The sequence below is a fragment of the Miniopterus natalensis genome, chromosome 15, assembly GCF_054644295.1.
Source record: "Miniopterus natalensis isolate mMinNat1 chromosome 15, mMinNat1.hap1, whole genome shotgun sequence".
In the NCBI taxonomy this organism is placed as follows: domain Eukaryota; kingdom Metazoa; phylum Chordata; class Mammalia; order Chiroptera; family Miniopteridae; genus Miniopterus; species Miniopterus natalensis.
In genome coordinates, this window is record NC_142095.1 from 48,372,223 (window position 1) to 48,384,234 (window position 12,012).

The window sequence follows — 12,012 nt, forward strand, 5'->3', positions numbered from 1 at the left end:
TCTAGCTCCCGCTCTCGCCTCCCCTGTGCACGCAGTCCACTCTGTCTGGAATGCCTCCTGCCTCCACCGTCTTCACCAGACTAACTCCCAGGACTATCTCCCCAAATTTCATCAGTGTATTGATTTTATCATTTGCCCAAACATGTACAAATCTCTTAAGTTCTTCAGACAAAACATTTCCATCAAGTAAAAGAAAGCAATGTGTCAACTGACAGTTCCAGATTAAGTAAAGAGTTGAAGGACGAATGATCTGAGGTTATTTGTGTAATTTCTTTCCCTCCCCAAAATATAGGCTATTTCAGTGACCTTCTGGGCACTGTGCCTGCAGAACTGGGCCAGAGTACAAGGGCAGCGAAGTTCTCACTCTTGTGGGTCTGTGAGCTCCACTACCCACCAATACAGAAATGTTTCATTTACAGGAAACAAAACCAGCGTGGCACAGGAGCTATCACTTAAAGGTCTTCCCCACACAGAAGGTCAACAGTTGAGCATCTAAATTATCTGAGATGGATTTCATCTTCTCACAGCAGAAATTGTAGCTGTACTTCATTACTAAAAAAAGAAAAGTTAGATATTTCTTTGTCTAGGCAAGAAGGCAGATCTCGGTTAAGTCACAACTTCCAGCTGGGCCTCCACAGCCTCCTTCAGCTGATAAGAACTTGCCCATGACCTTCAGTCCTTCCCTTCTGAAGGGCTGACCTCCGCCTCCCACCTCCTGAAAGCTCAGTTAAGCTGCAGCCACCAGTTCTAAAGTCTACAACAGCAGGGCAGGGCTTTAAGTCTCCAACAACAGTGCTCTCCCAGTTCCTGGACAGAGCCCTGGCTCTGTGGAGAGGCGCAGAGCAAGGATTCCAGGCTGGGGACCAGCGGGCTTGGGGGACCGGGGGGCCTGGAGGCCTGGGGGAGGAGTTTCCCACAATGTCTCTCTCCACTCCTCTTACAACAGAACAGCTGTGACCTCACCCAGCCTTGTAAGGGGAAATGTACCAAAAGGCAACAATACCTCACTTAGAATCACCATTAACCATTTAAACTGGGCGCCCTCAGCCAGATGCCCCCTAGGACGTGAGTGAAGGAATGGGTCCATCTCACGCACGCACGGCCACACCTGCTGTATGCCACCATGTACCACAGCACCCCGGTCTCCTGGCCGACATCTGGACACCGCCACATGGCCCATCTGCCAGAACCTGGGTCTGAGAGAAGACACCTAACTATGCAGATCTTTACTGGAGTGCTGAGTTCACCAAACACTGCCCTCAAGTTTCAAAGCCAGCCCAGCTGGATCCCAAACAGAGCGCCCAGCACAGTAATGAAAATACCGGCTGATGGGCAGCCACCCACTGCTGTTTACTAACTGAATAGCTTTGGGCCAGTCACTAAGCCTCTCTAAGCTCTTAAAAACACCTTATCAGACCCTGCAAGTTCCCACATGACCTCACCCCTGCCGACCTCTCAGATTACTACTTATACTACCATTTCCTCTCTTTAACTGCCTGGACATGCTGTGCTCATTCCCACCTCAGGGCCTTTGCACTTGCTGTACTCTCTGCCTGATACACTCTTTCCCAGTTTCACCTGGCTGGCTACTTTTCATCATTCAGGTCTCAACTCAAATGTCAAAACGTCACAGCCAAGACCTCATAAACATAATGTTGAGTTATGTGAGTGCATATTACCTATATCCATTTATATAAAGTAAAAAAAGGAACAAAACCAGTGTACAGTTGGTGTAAGTCGGGGAGTGGGTACCCTTTTCAGGGGGAAGGAAGTGCAAGAAAGGAGCATCAGAGGGCTCTCTGGGTTACTGGTAAACGATTTTTTTCTTGATCTGGATTTGGCTACCTCAGCATGTTCAGTCTGTGAACTCACTGAGCTGTTCACTTATAACTCACATTTTTAGTGTGTGTGTTATACTGCAATGAAAAAATTAAACCAAAACAAAAAAACTACCTCATCAAATTGGTTTTCCTTAATCATCTAATCTATACCACCCTATTGGCTAAACTATTCATTCTCGATCCATGACCCGGTTTTGTTTTCTTTATAGCATTTGGCTGAAATCACCTGCATTATTGTTTACGTAGGTAAGTATGGTCTAGCCCTTTCCCACTCCCATTAACATAAAGTATCATGTGCCAAGGGCTTTGCCTGCCTGTTTACCACTCCTAAATTTCAGCACCTAGAGTGGTCCTATTCTAGCTATAGGCCAAATACAAATATACATGTCAAATAAGAAATGACTAAAGGGGGCCCTTTAAGGATATAACAGCAATCAAAAATCAAAACAGTGAAGCCAAGAAGAGGAAATAAAAAATTTCAATGGCATTAAGCATTAGGAATATGCGTCAAACATTAAATTTAACTACAGGGAGGGGCTAGATAAAGTATCATTCTATGGGTACCTTTGTGAGAGTGGTTAAAGTCACTTCTCAGAGCAGACTTTTATCTCTGTATACCCAACAGTTTTGCACAAGGCCTGGTACAAAATAGGTCTGAGCCAAGAGTGGTAACAGATTTCTGAGGCACTTGGTGAGGACTCTCACGTTTTGTGGGAAAAGTAGGTGATGTTCCATTGTACAGAATGTCTGCACCACCACGGGAGTAGGGAGGCACACATCCAAGCAGACTTAGATGGAGCAGTTACTACAAAGCATCCAAGCCTGGCTGCAGCAGCTCAGCTGGTTGAGCACAGTCCCATGTACAGAAAGGTTGCCATTTCGATTCTGGGTCAGGGCATATACCTGGGTTGCGGGTTTGATCCCCAGTCGGGGAACATACAGAAGGCAGCCCACTGATGTTTCTCTCTCACATCAATATCTCTCTCTTCTCTCCCTTCCTCTCTCTAAGCATGTCCTCAGGTGAAGATACATAAAAAAAGAAGCATCCAAGAATTTGAAGAGTTCCTTAGAAGTCACGAGTAATACCTATTTTTTTATTTTTGGCCAATTCCAAGATGTTTATAAAGAAAAAATAAAACTATAGTAGTGCTTTTGAGACCGATGTAATACAGTTACTGCTAGTATGCAGACTAACCCACATGCTGGCTGACGCATTTTCATGAGCAAATCCACGCTCACAAAGCAACAGCCCAATGAAGGGAAACTTAAAAGTAAGCCTTTATTCTGTAATTGGCTCTGTCACACTCTCTTTATAACCTTGAACAAGTCATTAAATTATTTAGTCCTCAATTTTACTACCTGTGAAATGAGCTGGTTGGACTAGAGGGGTGGGGAACCTTTTTTCTGCCAACTGTCTTTTGGATATTTATAACATCATTCAGGGCCATACAAACCTATCAACTTAAAAAGTGGTTATGAAAAAATGCTCCTAGATTTATTGCCTCGGTAGGGCCAGATCAAAGGCCTGAAGGTTCCCCACCCCGGATCTAGATGCATCCTAAGGCCCATTTTCTTGGACAGTTTCAGACTTTAAAAAATGGTTCTCATCTTCTAAGCCTTCTATTTACAAGATAACAAATCTTCCACAAGTATGTAAATCAAGGTTACCAGACAGTGAAGAGATCGGTTTACCTAGTCTTCCTGCCAAACCAAGGGTATCTCTTCCCAACCAGGTTCTCTCGAGGGCTGTGCTCAGGCTCCCACTTCTGGGTTGGGCGGCAAGAAGCCCTACACTTCAGCTCAGCACTTGGTTTCTCTGTACAATTGCTGCCTTCGCTTCAGTTTTCATGCCCCAGGCCCCGTGTTTCTTAGTCAAGTCTACGCTCCCAGTTAGCACCAGAGTTCTTGTTTCTTGTCGCACCTAAATAATGAACAGACTTGAGCACCTGGAGGTATTCTCGCTCCGTTACAACAGCTACTAGTGATTTTAATTAGACAAAACCGCCACTCCTGGGGCTCCCCCACCACTGCCACGTGCCTGTTGGGGTGTCACAGGAATAAGCATTAGCACCTTTTAAATTTACATTAATAAAAGGAGAGAAATGAGAAGTCAGGAAATGAAAGGACAAAACAGAACCCTCGGAGATGTCAAAATTAGACAAAGCTTAAAGTAACTGAAAACTCATTAGTAGCTACCTTTAGATTTTCTTAAAAACTATACTAGGCACGTCCTGGTTAGAGCTGCACGGGTGACAATCTGCTTCTCATCATAAAAAATGGGAAGAGGGGCAAGGAAGCGGCTGTGCCGCGGCTGGGCCCGCCCGTCCTCTGCGTGGACAGCGAGTCGCGGCGAGGGCCCCTCCGCACGCGCCCCGCCCCGCACGCCCCCCGCACGCCCGGCGCCCGCGGGCCGGACTCCCGCCGCCGGCACACGCGGCAGCCGCGGGGCCTCGGGCTCAGCCCGGAGACGCGCTCAGGGCGCGCGGCAGGCGGAGCTCCGGGCGGTCGGCGGCGGGGCCGGGGGCGCTCCCGCCAGCTCGGCGCCCCGGTCCGCGCGGGGGCGGGGGGCGCGCAGCCGGGCTCGTGTCCCGCGAGTCCACACGCGGCCACCGCGCGCTCCGGGCCCGCACGTTCCACAAGCGGAACCTGCCACGCGGACGGAGCCTCGGGGCCCCGGAGCCCGCGGGGGAACTTTCCCTAAACTTGCACGCAGCGCCCGCCGCGGGGTCCGCGCGCGAGCTCGGGGGCCGGCGCCGGGGAGAGCGGGGGGCTCTCGGCCGGGGGCAGCCGGGCGGGCGTCCCCTCGGCCCCGCCCACGCCCGAGCGGAGGGGTCCCTCTTGCGCCCGGGGCGCAGCTCCCGCACCCGGGCCGGCGCGGGACGGGGGGGGAGGGGCCGGCAGGCGGGAGCCGCGCGCCGCTCACCTGCGGCCGGGCCGCCAGGAGCCGGGGCCGGAGCGCCAGGTCTCGCAGGAGGGCCCGCGCCCGCGCCGCCGCCGGGGACGCCATCTTCGCCAGGAACCCGGGCGGGCGGGCGGGAGGCGGGGAGGCGGGCTGCGCGGGGGGGGCGGGGTCGGGGGGCTGGGGGGCGGAGACCGGGGGCGCCGCGGGGGCGCCGCGGGGGGACGAGGGGGCGGGGCGCGGGCGGGGACGACCCTGCGCCCGCCCCGCCCCTGCCACGTGCGGAGTGCGGAGTGCGCGGCGCAGGGACGCGGGCGCCCCATGGGGGAGCCCCTGGCGCCGCTCCGGGGCGCGCGGAGCCCTCGGTCCCCCGGCTCCGGTCCCGAGGCCCCGAGGCCGCCTGTCCCGTCCGGCGGCTGCCGGGGATGCAGCTGCGAGCAAAAGCGGGTCCCGAGCCTGTGGCCGTGGGGCTCCCACCGTCCCGGGCCGCGGACACGCGCCGTCAGTCCCCGCGCCGGGCTCGCGGACCGGCCCCGGCCCCGCCCCGGGACCTCGGCCTGCCCGGGGTGCCCGGCCCGCCGGCGCGGCCGCGCGTGAGCCGGGACCTGCAGGGGCGGGGGAGGCGCGGCCCGGCGGGGCAGGAGGGGTCCCGCGCGGTGCCGGGCTCTGCACCCGCAGCGCAGGGTCGGCGCGGAGCCCGCGGAGGCCGCAGCCGTGGTCGCCCCCACCGCAGGCGCGGGCGCCTGGCCCCCCTCTGCTGACCCGGCGTGTGAGGGAAGCGACTGCAAACCTGCTTGCAGCCCGCCAGGCACTTTACACGTGCGACCTGTTTCGTCAACGCAGCCACCTTTCCAGTCGGTACAAGTGTAAAATCCACACTTAATAGAAGAGACAAATAGGCAGATTGAGGTCAAGAACTGGTTCCTGGTCACAGATCTGATAAACAGTGGAAACGGGTTGGAGGCCGGGCTCTCTCTCCTCCCCGCCGCATTAAGCACTACTTTTTGTTTTGTTTTGTTCTGAGAAGGAGGAAGGGAGAGAGAAAAAACAACAACAACAAAACGAATTGAGGGCGATAACGGCAAAAGGCTGCCTCCCCTAAGTGCCGGGAGCGGGGATGGAGCCAGCAGCCCAGGGCCTGCCCACCGGGCATTGAACCCAAACCAGCCCCGCGCGCCAGGGCGCCCTTCTGGAGCTTGTACCGAGGGGAAAGTACAATGTAACAGAATCAGACAGCCATTGCTGCTAGTTTCCTTCCTTCTCTCCCTCCTTTTTTTTATGTTTAATTTCGACAAATCAAATATACAGAAAAGTTACAAGAATATTACCCCAAAATGCCCAAATATCCTTTACCCAGATTCACGATGTACATTTTGCCATTTCCTATTCTTGAGAGAGATACATAGATTTATAGCCCATTCCTCGTCACAATTTTATCTGCTAGGTGTAGCATCTGTTAGTGATTATTGCTTGAATCTGTTATCACTGTGATGGTTGAAAAATGGTGATTATCTAATTAGAACCTTTTCTACATTTTTTAGTTTGCGTTCTACTCTGAGCAGAGCTTTCCCTTCTTCCACGTTTGTTTGTTCTTGTATGCACTTGCATCAGCATGGACTCCTGGGTTCCTTTTTATTCCGAGCCAGACCTATGCTCTTTCCTGTCGCCTGCACAGCCTGCTGCTGCCTCCTCGTATGGGTCATTCTGATCCTCACAGGAACCCTTCAAGTAGGTCCTACTGTTATTTCCGTTTGTCCCAGAGAGAACTGGGTCACGGGGAGATTATGTAACTTGCCCTGGGTCACACAGCTTGGGGGCAGACCCCAAGCTAGAGTCTAACCACTCTACTCCACACCCTGCCCTTGACATGAGAGGATCTGAGTTCCCATCGTCCAGCATTCTACTGGAGCTGCCATCTAGCGAGACGGAGCACAGATTCTTATTAATGTTTGTAGACTGAGTGTTTAAACTTGGTGAGAACTTTGAGCATGTCAGGAAGAAGCAGATCACCTGTAGAACTAACCAAAGGCTGTATACTCAGATGGTACTATGGGAAGGGAGTCGGCCTTCCAGCAGAGACCAGAAGGGATTTGAGAGAAGAGTGTATTTTATAAAGGGAGAGGAGAGACTCTTAATACGTTATTTGGTTGAGTGTTATAGGATGAGATTTTTCTATCAGGGCATGATTTTGGGAAGTGGAGTGGGGCGAGGCTTTCCGATTGCCATTCAAGTAGATTTGGTAGTCTTTGATTGGTTCACTGTCTACTGGTACATAACTGGGGACTTTCTGGGCTGGGTAGCATTGTATGAATTTTCCCATTTCAGTTGGAAGACCACCTGGTCCTCAGCTTTGGGGCCCAAGTGTTGTGTCACCAATTCCTCACTGTCTTCACCCCCCATTGTTTCATTCTGCCTTCTCTGCAACCAATGGGTTGGGGAGACGGAACAGAAGGACACCCATGTGCTTCTAAGAATTTTTTCTATTTTCTGCTTTTTCCAAACAGGAAACCCTTAGAGGTCAGGGATTCCACCACAGAGTTCTGCACTGTGCTTTACTGAGACAAGAACTGGGTTTCAATCAAACTGGATTGGATTCTAAAGCCACCTCTACCCCTTACAAACCTGTGGCCTGGGAAGGTACCCACTTCGTAGGATGGTAGTAAGTATTCGATGAGATGTTATATGTAAAGATCTTGTGCCTCATAGGGGCTTAACTAATGTTTTTCTTCCTCTAATAGGTTCCTAATGATATCTGTTCAGTAGCTAATGTGAAACACTAGAGCCACTCTGAGGTGGGGGTTGGAAGGCCCTGGGTACTTTGTAACTTATCTTGATAGCACAGGAGAAATCTGGAAATGAGTATATTTCTGGGTTATCTATTCTGTTCCATTGATTTATGTGTCTGTTTTTATACTAGTACCATACTGTTTTGATAACTATAGCTTGTAGTTTAGTTTGAAACTAAGGAACATGACACCTCCAACTTGTTTTTCTTTCTCAAGATTGCTTTGACCATTTTAGAGCTTCAAAAGTGCAGATTCCTAGACTCCGCTCTAGACCTAATGACTCAGAGTCACTTAGGACTGGGTCTATGATCTGCATTTTATTTTATTATTTTGTTGTTGTTTATATAATATGAAGGTTTTTGTCTTACCGTTCATTTTTTTTTACTTATCTTTATTGTTGAGAGTATTACAGATGTCCCCCATTTTCCCCCTATTACCTCCCTCCACCCAGCTTCCACGCCACCCCAGGCCTTCACCACACTATTGTTTTAAATAATCTTCTCCAATGTTTTTTTAGTTTGAGAACTAAAAAAGCAAACAAACTAAACCACAAAGAGATAAACTCTCAAGAAGTTTCTTGATAAATCAAGAGACAAGGTTCTCTGCTTTCCTCCATTGAGTTCCTAAGTGTAGAATAAAAATCTGATAAATTGTAGATGCAGGTATGACTAAATGCTGCTTCCAGAGGTCCTTGACACTCTGGTGCAAAACCCATCTTCCACCAGGGGTCGAGGTCAGCTGTGACATGTGGAAACATCAGCTAAAGGTGAGTAAACAGCTATTCTATGCTTTTTCTTGGTCAAAATTGCAGTGGTGGCCTGCCTGCAGGCAACATTATCAGAAGCATTCTGTACTGTCTGGTATCAGATTGAAGCACAGAGAGAGATATCAGACAAACCAGTTCAAGTCTTGACTTTGTTATTTAAAAGTTCCATGACCTTGGGCTAGTGATTTCACAGCCTTAAATCTTTTCTCTGTGAGAAGGGGATTATAATAGTACCTATTTTGCCAAGGAGATGTGTTGCCAAGTTCTTGAGGCCCTAGTGGTTTCTTGAGATCCACCATGCCTTCTTTAATTGACGAAGAAATTCTTTTTTGTTGTTTGTTTTTTTAGTATCTGCATCTGTGAGCCTCAGTTTCCCCATTAGTAAAATGAAGGCCAGGCATAACAACATCTTATATGAACTGAGTTAACAGTGTAGCACTTCTCGTAAACTTGCATGCATTGTGAAGTTCAAAAACTCCCTGATCAAACTTTGGATTTAGAACACCCTGCCTACTCTTTTTCATAAGTTAAGCATTCCAAGAAGGAAAATAAACACATCAATAGGCCCACACACCTCTTTCATCCCCGCAGTGCATGTGAACAGTGGAATAATGTGCTGGTTTTCATATCCACACTGATTTCTCCAGGGGCCCTGATTTGCCAAAGAGGCATGTCACGAAACCTAGCACAGGGGTAGTGCACCTAGCAATTCCAATGGTTGTTTGTCATTACCTTTTCTTTTAAGCATAAAAACCATTTGACAAATACAAACTCATTATAACCCATAGAATTGAGTAGAATTTTTAGAGAAACAACCCTAATTTTCATGAATAACATATTTGAGTTCATGCTGTTGCATGTCAGAAATGAAAATCACTATTACGATGATAAAATGAAGGGCATTTATGGATTTTGTTCAGTTATTTTTTTTAGTGGATAACAAATTTCCTGAATTTACAGGCAAAGAAACTTTGGCCTTCATTATGCACATAGGTGATATCTCTGCTGCTGTTTGTGACAGCCGTTTTGGACCAATGCTCCAAGTGTTTTATTTGCCAATTGCACAGAAAGAACTGCCCGTTGTGCTGTTATGTTTCCCTCTTCAATATGCATGAACATGATTAATCTTAATGGCATTTTTCAGGAGCTTATTTAAATTATAAGGTGCCCAGAAAAAAGGAATCGACAAGTAAAAACGTCTCCTCTGACAAAATCGCAGTGGGCTCAGGAGAAATTCTCACTAAACTAGGGAGAGAATTCAGGGGAAGCAAGGCCCGAGCAGTGTAACAGCCCTAAGTCAAAATGGAAAAGAGTGAAGAGAAAGGAAGCTCATAAACCCAGAGAAGGAGCCAGGGGCAGCCAGCTGAGAAGAGAGCATGTGGAGGAGAACAGGGTGGAATGACCAAAACAAGGGTGATCCTCTGCTGTTGGTGGGGAGCGTGGAGCCCGAGGAAGGAGGGAAAAGCACAGTGAGGACTAACTACAGACAGGATAGTGGAGGGACATGGACTGAGAGAGAAAGATGGCACCAGGTATGGGGAGGAAGCTCCCTTCAGAAACAAAACCTAAGTTCCCTTGCAGTCGAAAGCCTGCATTTAGCATTTTCAATATTATTGACTTCCATATTTTAAATACTAAAATAGAAATTAAAGGAGTATTCTACATTCCATTTCAATGTCCTGGTTCATTGGGAAACAAGTAGTCACAACAATGATTTTTTTTTTTTAATTTTTTTGTTTTTTGGTTTTAGAGAGAGAAAGAGGGAGTGAGAGAAACATCGATTTGTTGTTTCACTTATTTATGCATTCATCGGTTGCTTCTGGTATGTGCCCTGACCGGGGATTGAACCCTCAACCTTGGCATATTGGGAGGATGCTCTAACCAACTGAGCTACTTGGCCAGGGCCTCACAACAATGATCTTAAGAGAATCCCTTTAGGAGGTTTTTAAAATGTTTTGGGGCCATATTGTCTAGAGATTCTGATTCAGTAGGTCACTCTTGGGGTCCAGGGATCTGCGTTTTTCTGAGTCACTCTTCCACCCCACCATCTTTATTGTAGGTGGTCCACGGCCTAAGGTTGGAGAGGCACCGACCAGGAAGGTGGGGCTTTGAGAAGGCCGGAGGGAGAGGACAGCCAGCATGCAATTCCCCTCTTTCTCATTTTCCTTTCCGTTTCTTCCCCCACTCCGCCACCCTCCTTAAACTTTCTTTCCAAAGCCTCCATGCTGTTGGCTCTGCCTGAAACACCCATCCCTGTGGTTCACCAGCCTCAGGCTCTCTCTTATCCCATGAGTGTCAGCCCCTACAGGAACCCTCCCTGAGAGCAAGGCCGGGGCATCTCAGTGGTTATCACAGGGCAGTTACTACATCGGCTCCTTGACTGCCTCTCCCTTTAGGATTTTAAAATCTGCAATGAGGACTGTGTCTTCTTCAGTGGTTTTATGCTGCTCATAGTACATTGCCTGAAGCAGAAAGGATAAATAAATAAAGATGAAGCTGATGCAATAATCACCCTTAATAAGAAAATTCAAAGTCATTAAGGTCTTGAAATCTATCAGTACCACCCCAGCAAGATAGGAATTTGAGGCCCATGGAGGGAAATAACCTGCCCATTATCACAGACTACAGTGGTGCATTTACCCACTGAACCTCAGAGTTCTTAGATGCCTTAGAGATCCGCCTCTTCTCTCTCTCTCCTCCCTTGTTCTCTGTCTCTCTCTCCTACATTTATTGAACTCTTTTAAAAATATTTATTTTACAATTACAGTTGACATACAATATTATATTAGTTTCAGGTGGAAAATATAGTGATTAGATATTAACATAACTTACGAAGTGATCGCCCCGTTGAGTCTAGTACCACCCTCACACCATATATAGTAAGTACAATATTAGTGACTAATTCCCTATGCTGTACCTTAAATCCCCATGACTATTTGGTAATTATCACTTTGCACTTTTTAATCCCTTCACCTATTTTACCCAGTCCCAAAACCCCCTCCCCTCCAGCAACCATCAGTCTGTTCTTGATGAGTCTCTGTTTGTTTGTTTGTTTTGTTCCTTTGATTCCACAATTAAGTGAGATCATATGGTATTTGGCTTTCTCTGACTTATTTCACTTAGCATAGCAGCCTCCAGGTCCATCTATACTGTCACAAATGGTAAGATTCCATTCTTTTTTATGGCCGAGTAATATTCCATTGTATACATGTACCACATCTTCTTTATCCAACTGTCTATTGGTGGGCACTTACGTTACATCCGTATCTGGAATGTTGTAAATAATGCTGCAGTGAACATGGAGGTGCATATATCTTTTCAAACTGATGTTTGGGTTTTCTTCAGATAAATACCCAGAAGTGGAATTGCTTGTCAGAAGGTAGTTCTACTTTTAATTTTTTGAGGACCTCCATACTGTTTTCCAGAGTGCTACATCAATTTACAATACCACCAACAGTGCACAAGAATACTCTTTTCTTCACATTCTCTTCAACACTGCTGTGGCCTTGATTTGAATTTCCCTGATGAGTAGTGATGTTGAATATCTTTTGATATGTCTGTTGGCCATCTCTGTGTCCTCTTGGGAGAAATGTCTATTCAGGTCCTCTGCCAATTTTTAAATTGGATTCTTTGGGAGTTTTTTGGTCTTAAGTTATATGTGTTCTTTATATATTTTAGATATTACCCCTTTTTGGATGTATCATTGGTGAACATCTTCCC

At 47.9% G+C, this 12,012-nt stretch overlaps 1 protein-coding gene and 1 long non-coding RNA gene across 2 annotated transcripts in view; one reads left to right on the forward strand and one right to left on the reverse strand.

Moving 5' to 3' along the window:
* SUCLG2 (succinate-CoA ligase GDP-forming subunit beta) overlaps positions 1-4,848 on the reverse strand; it is a 235,023-nt gene extending 230,175 nt beyond the window's left edge. Inside the window, exon 1 of the mRNA XM_087824543.1 lies at positions 4,765-4,848. Coding sequence (XP_087680669.1) covers positions 4,765-4,848 — 84 coding nt within the window. The remainder of the gene's footprint in view (positions 1-4,764) is intronic.
* Positions 4,849-6,021: 1,173 nt separating this feature from the next.
* On the forward strand, positions 6,022-8,322 carry LOC107530424 (uncharacterized). Its single transcript, XR_001602525.2, has 3 exons — positions 6,022-6,468; positions 7,245-7,399; positions 8,252-8,322. It is a non-coding gene; the product is annotated as an uncharacterized LOC107530424 (long non-coding RNA).
* The last annotated feature ends 3,690 nt before the right edge of the window (positions 8,323-12,012 follow it).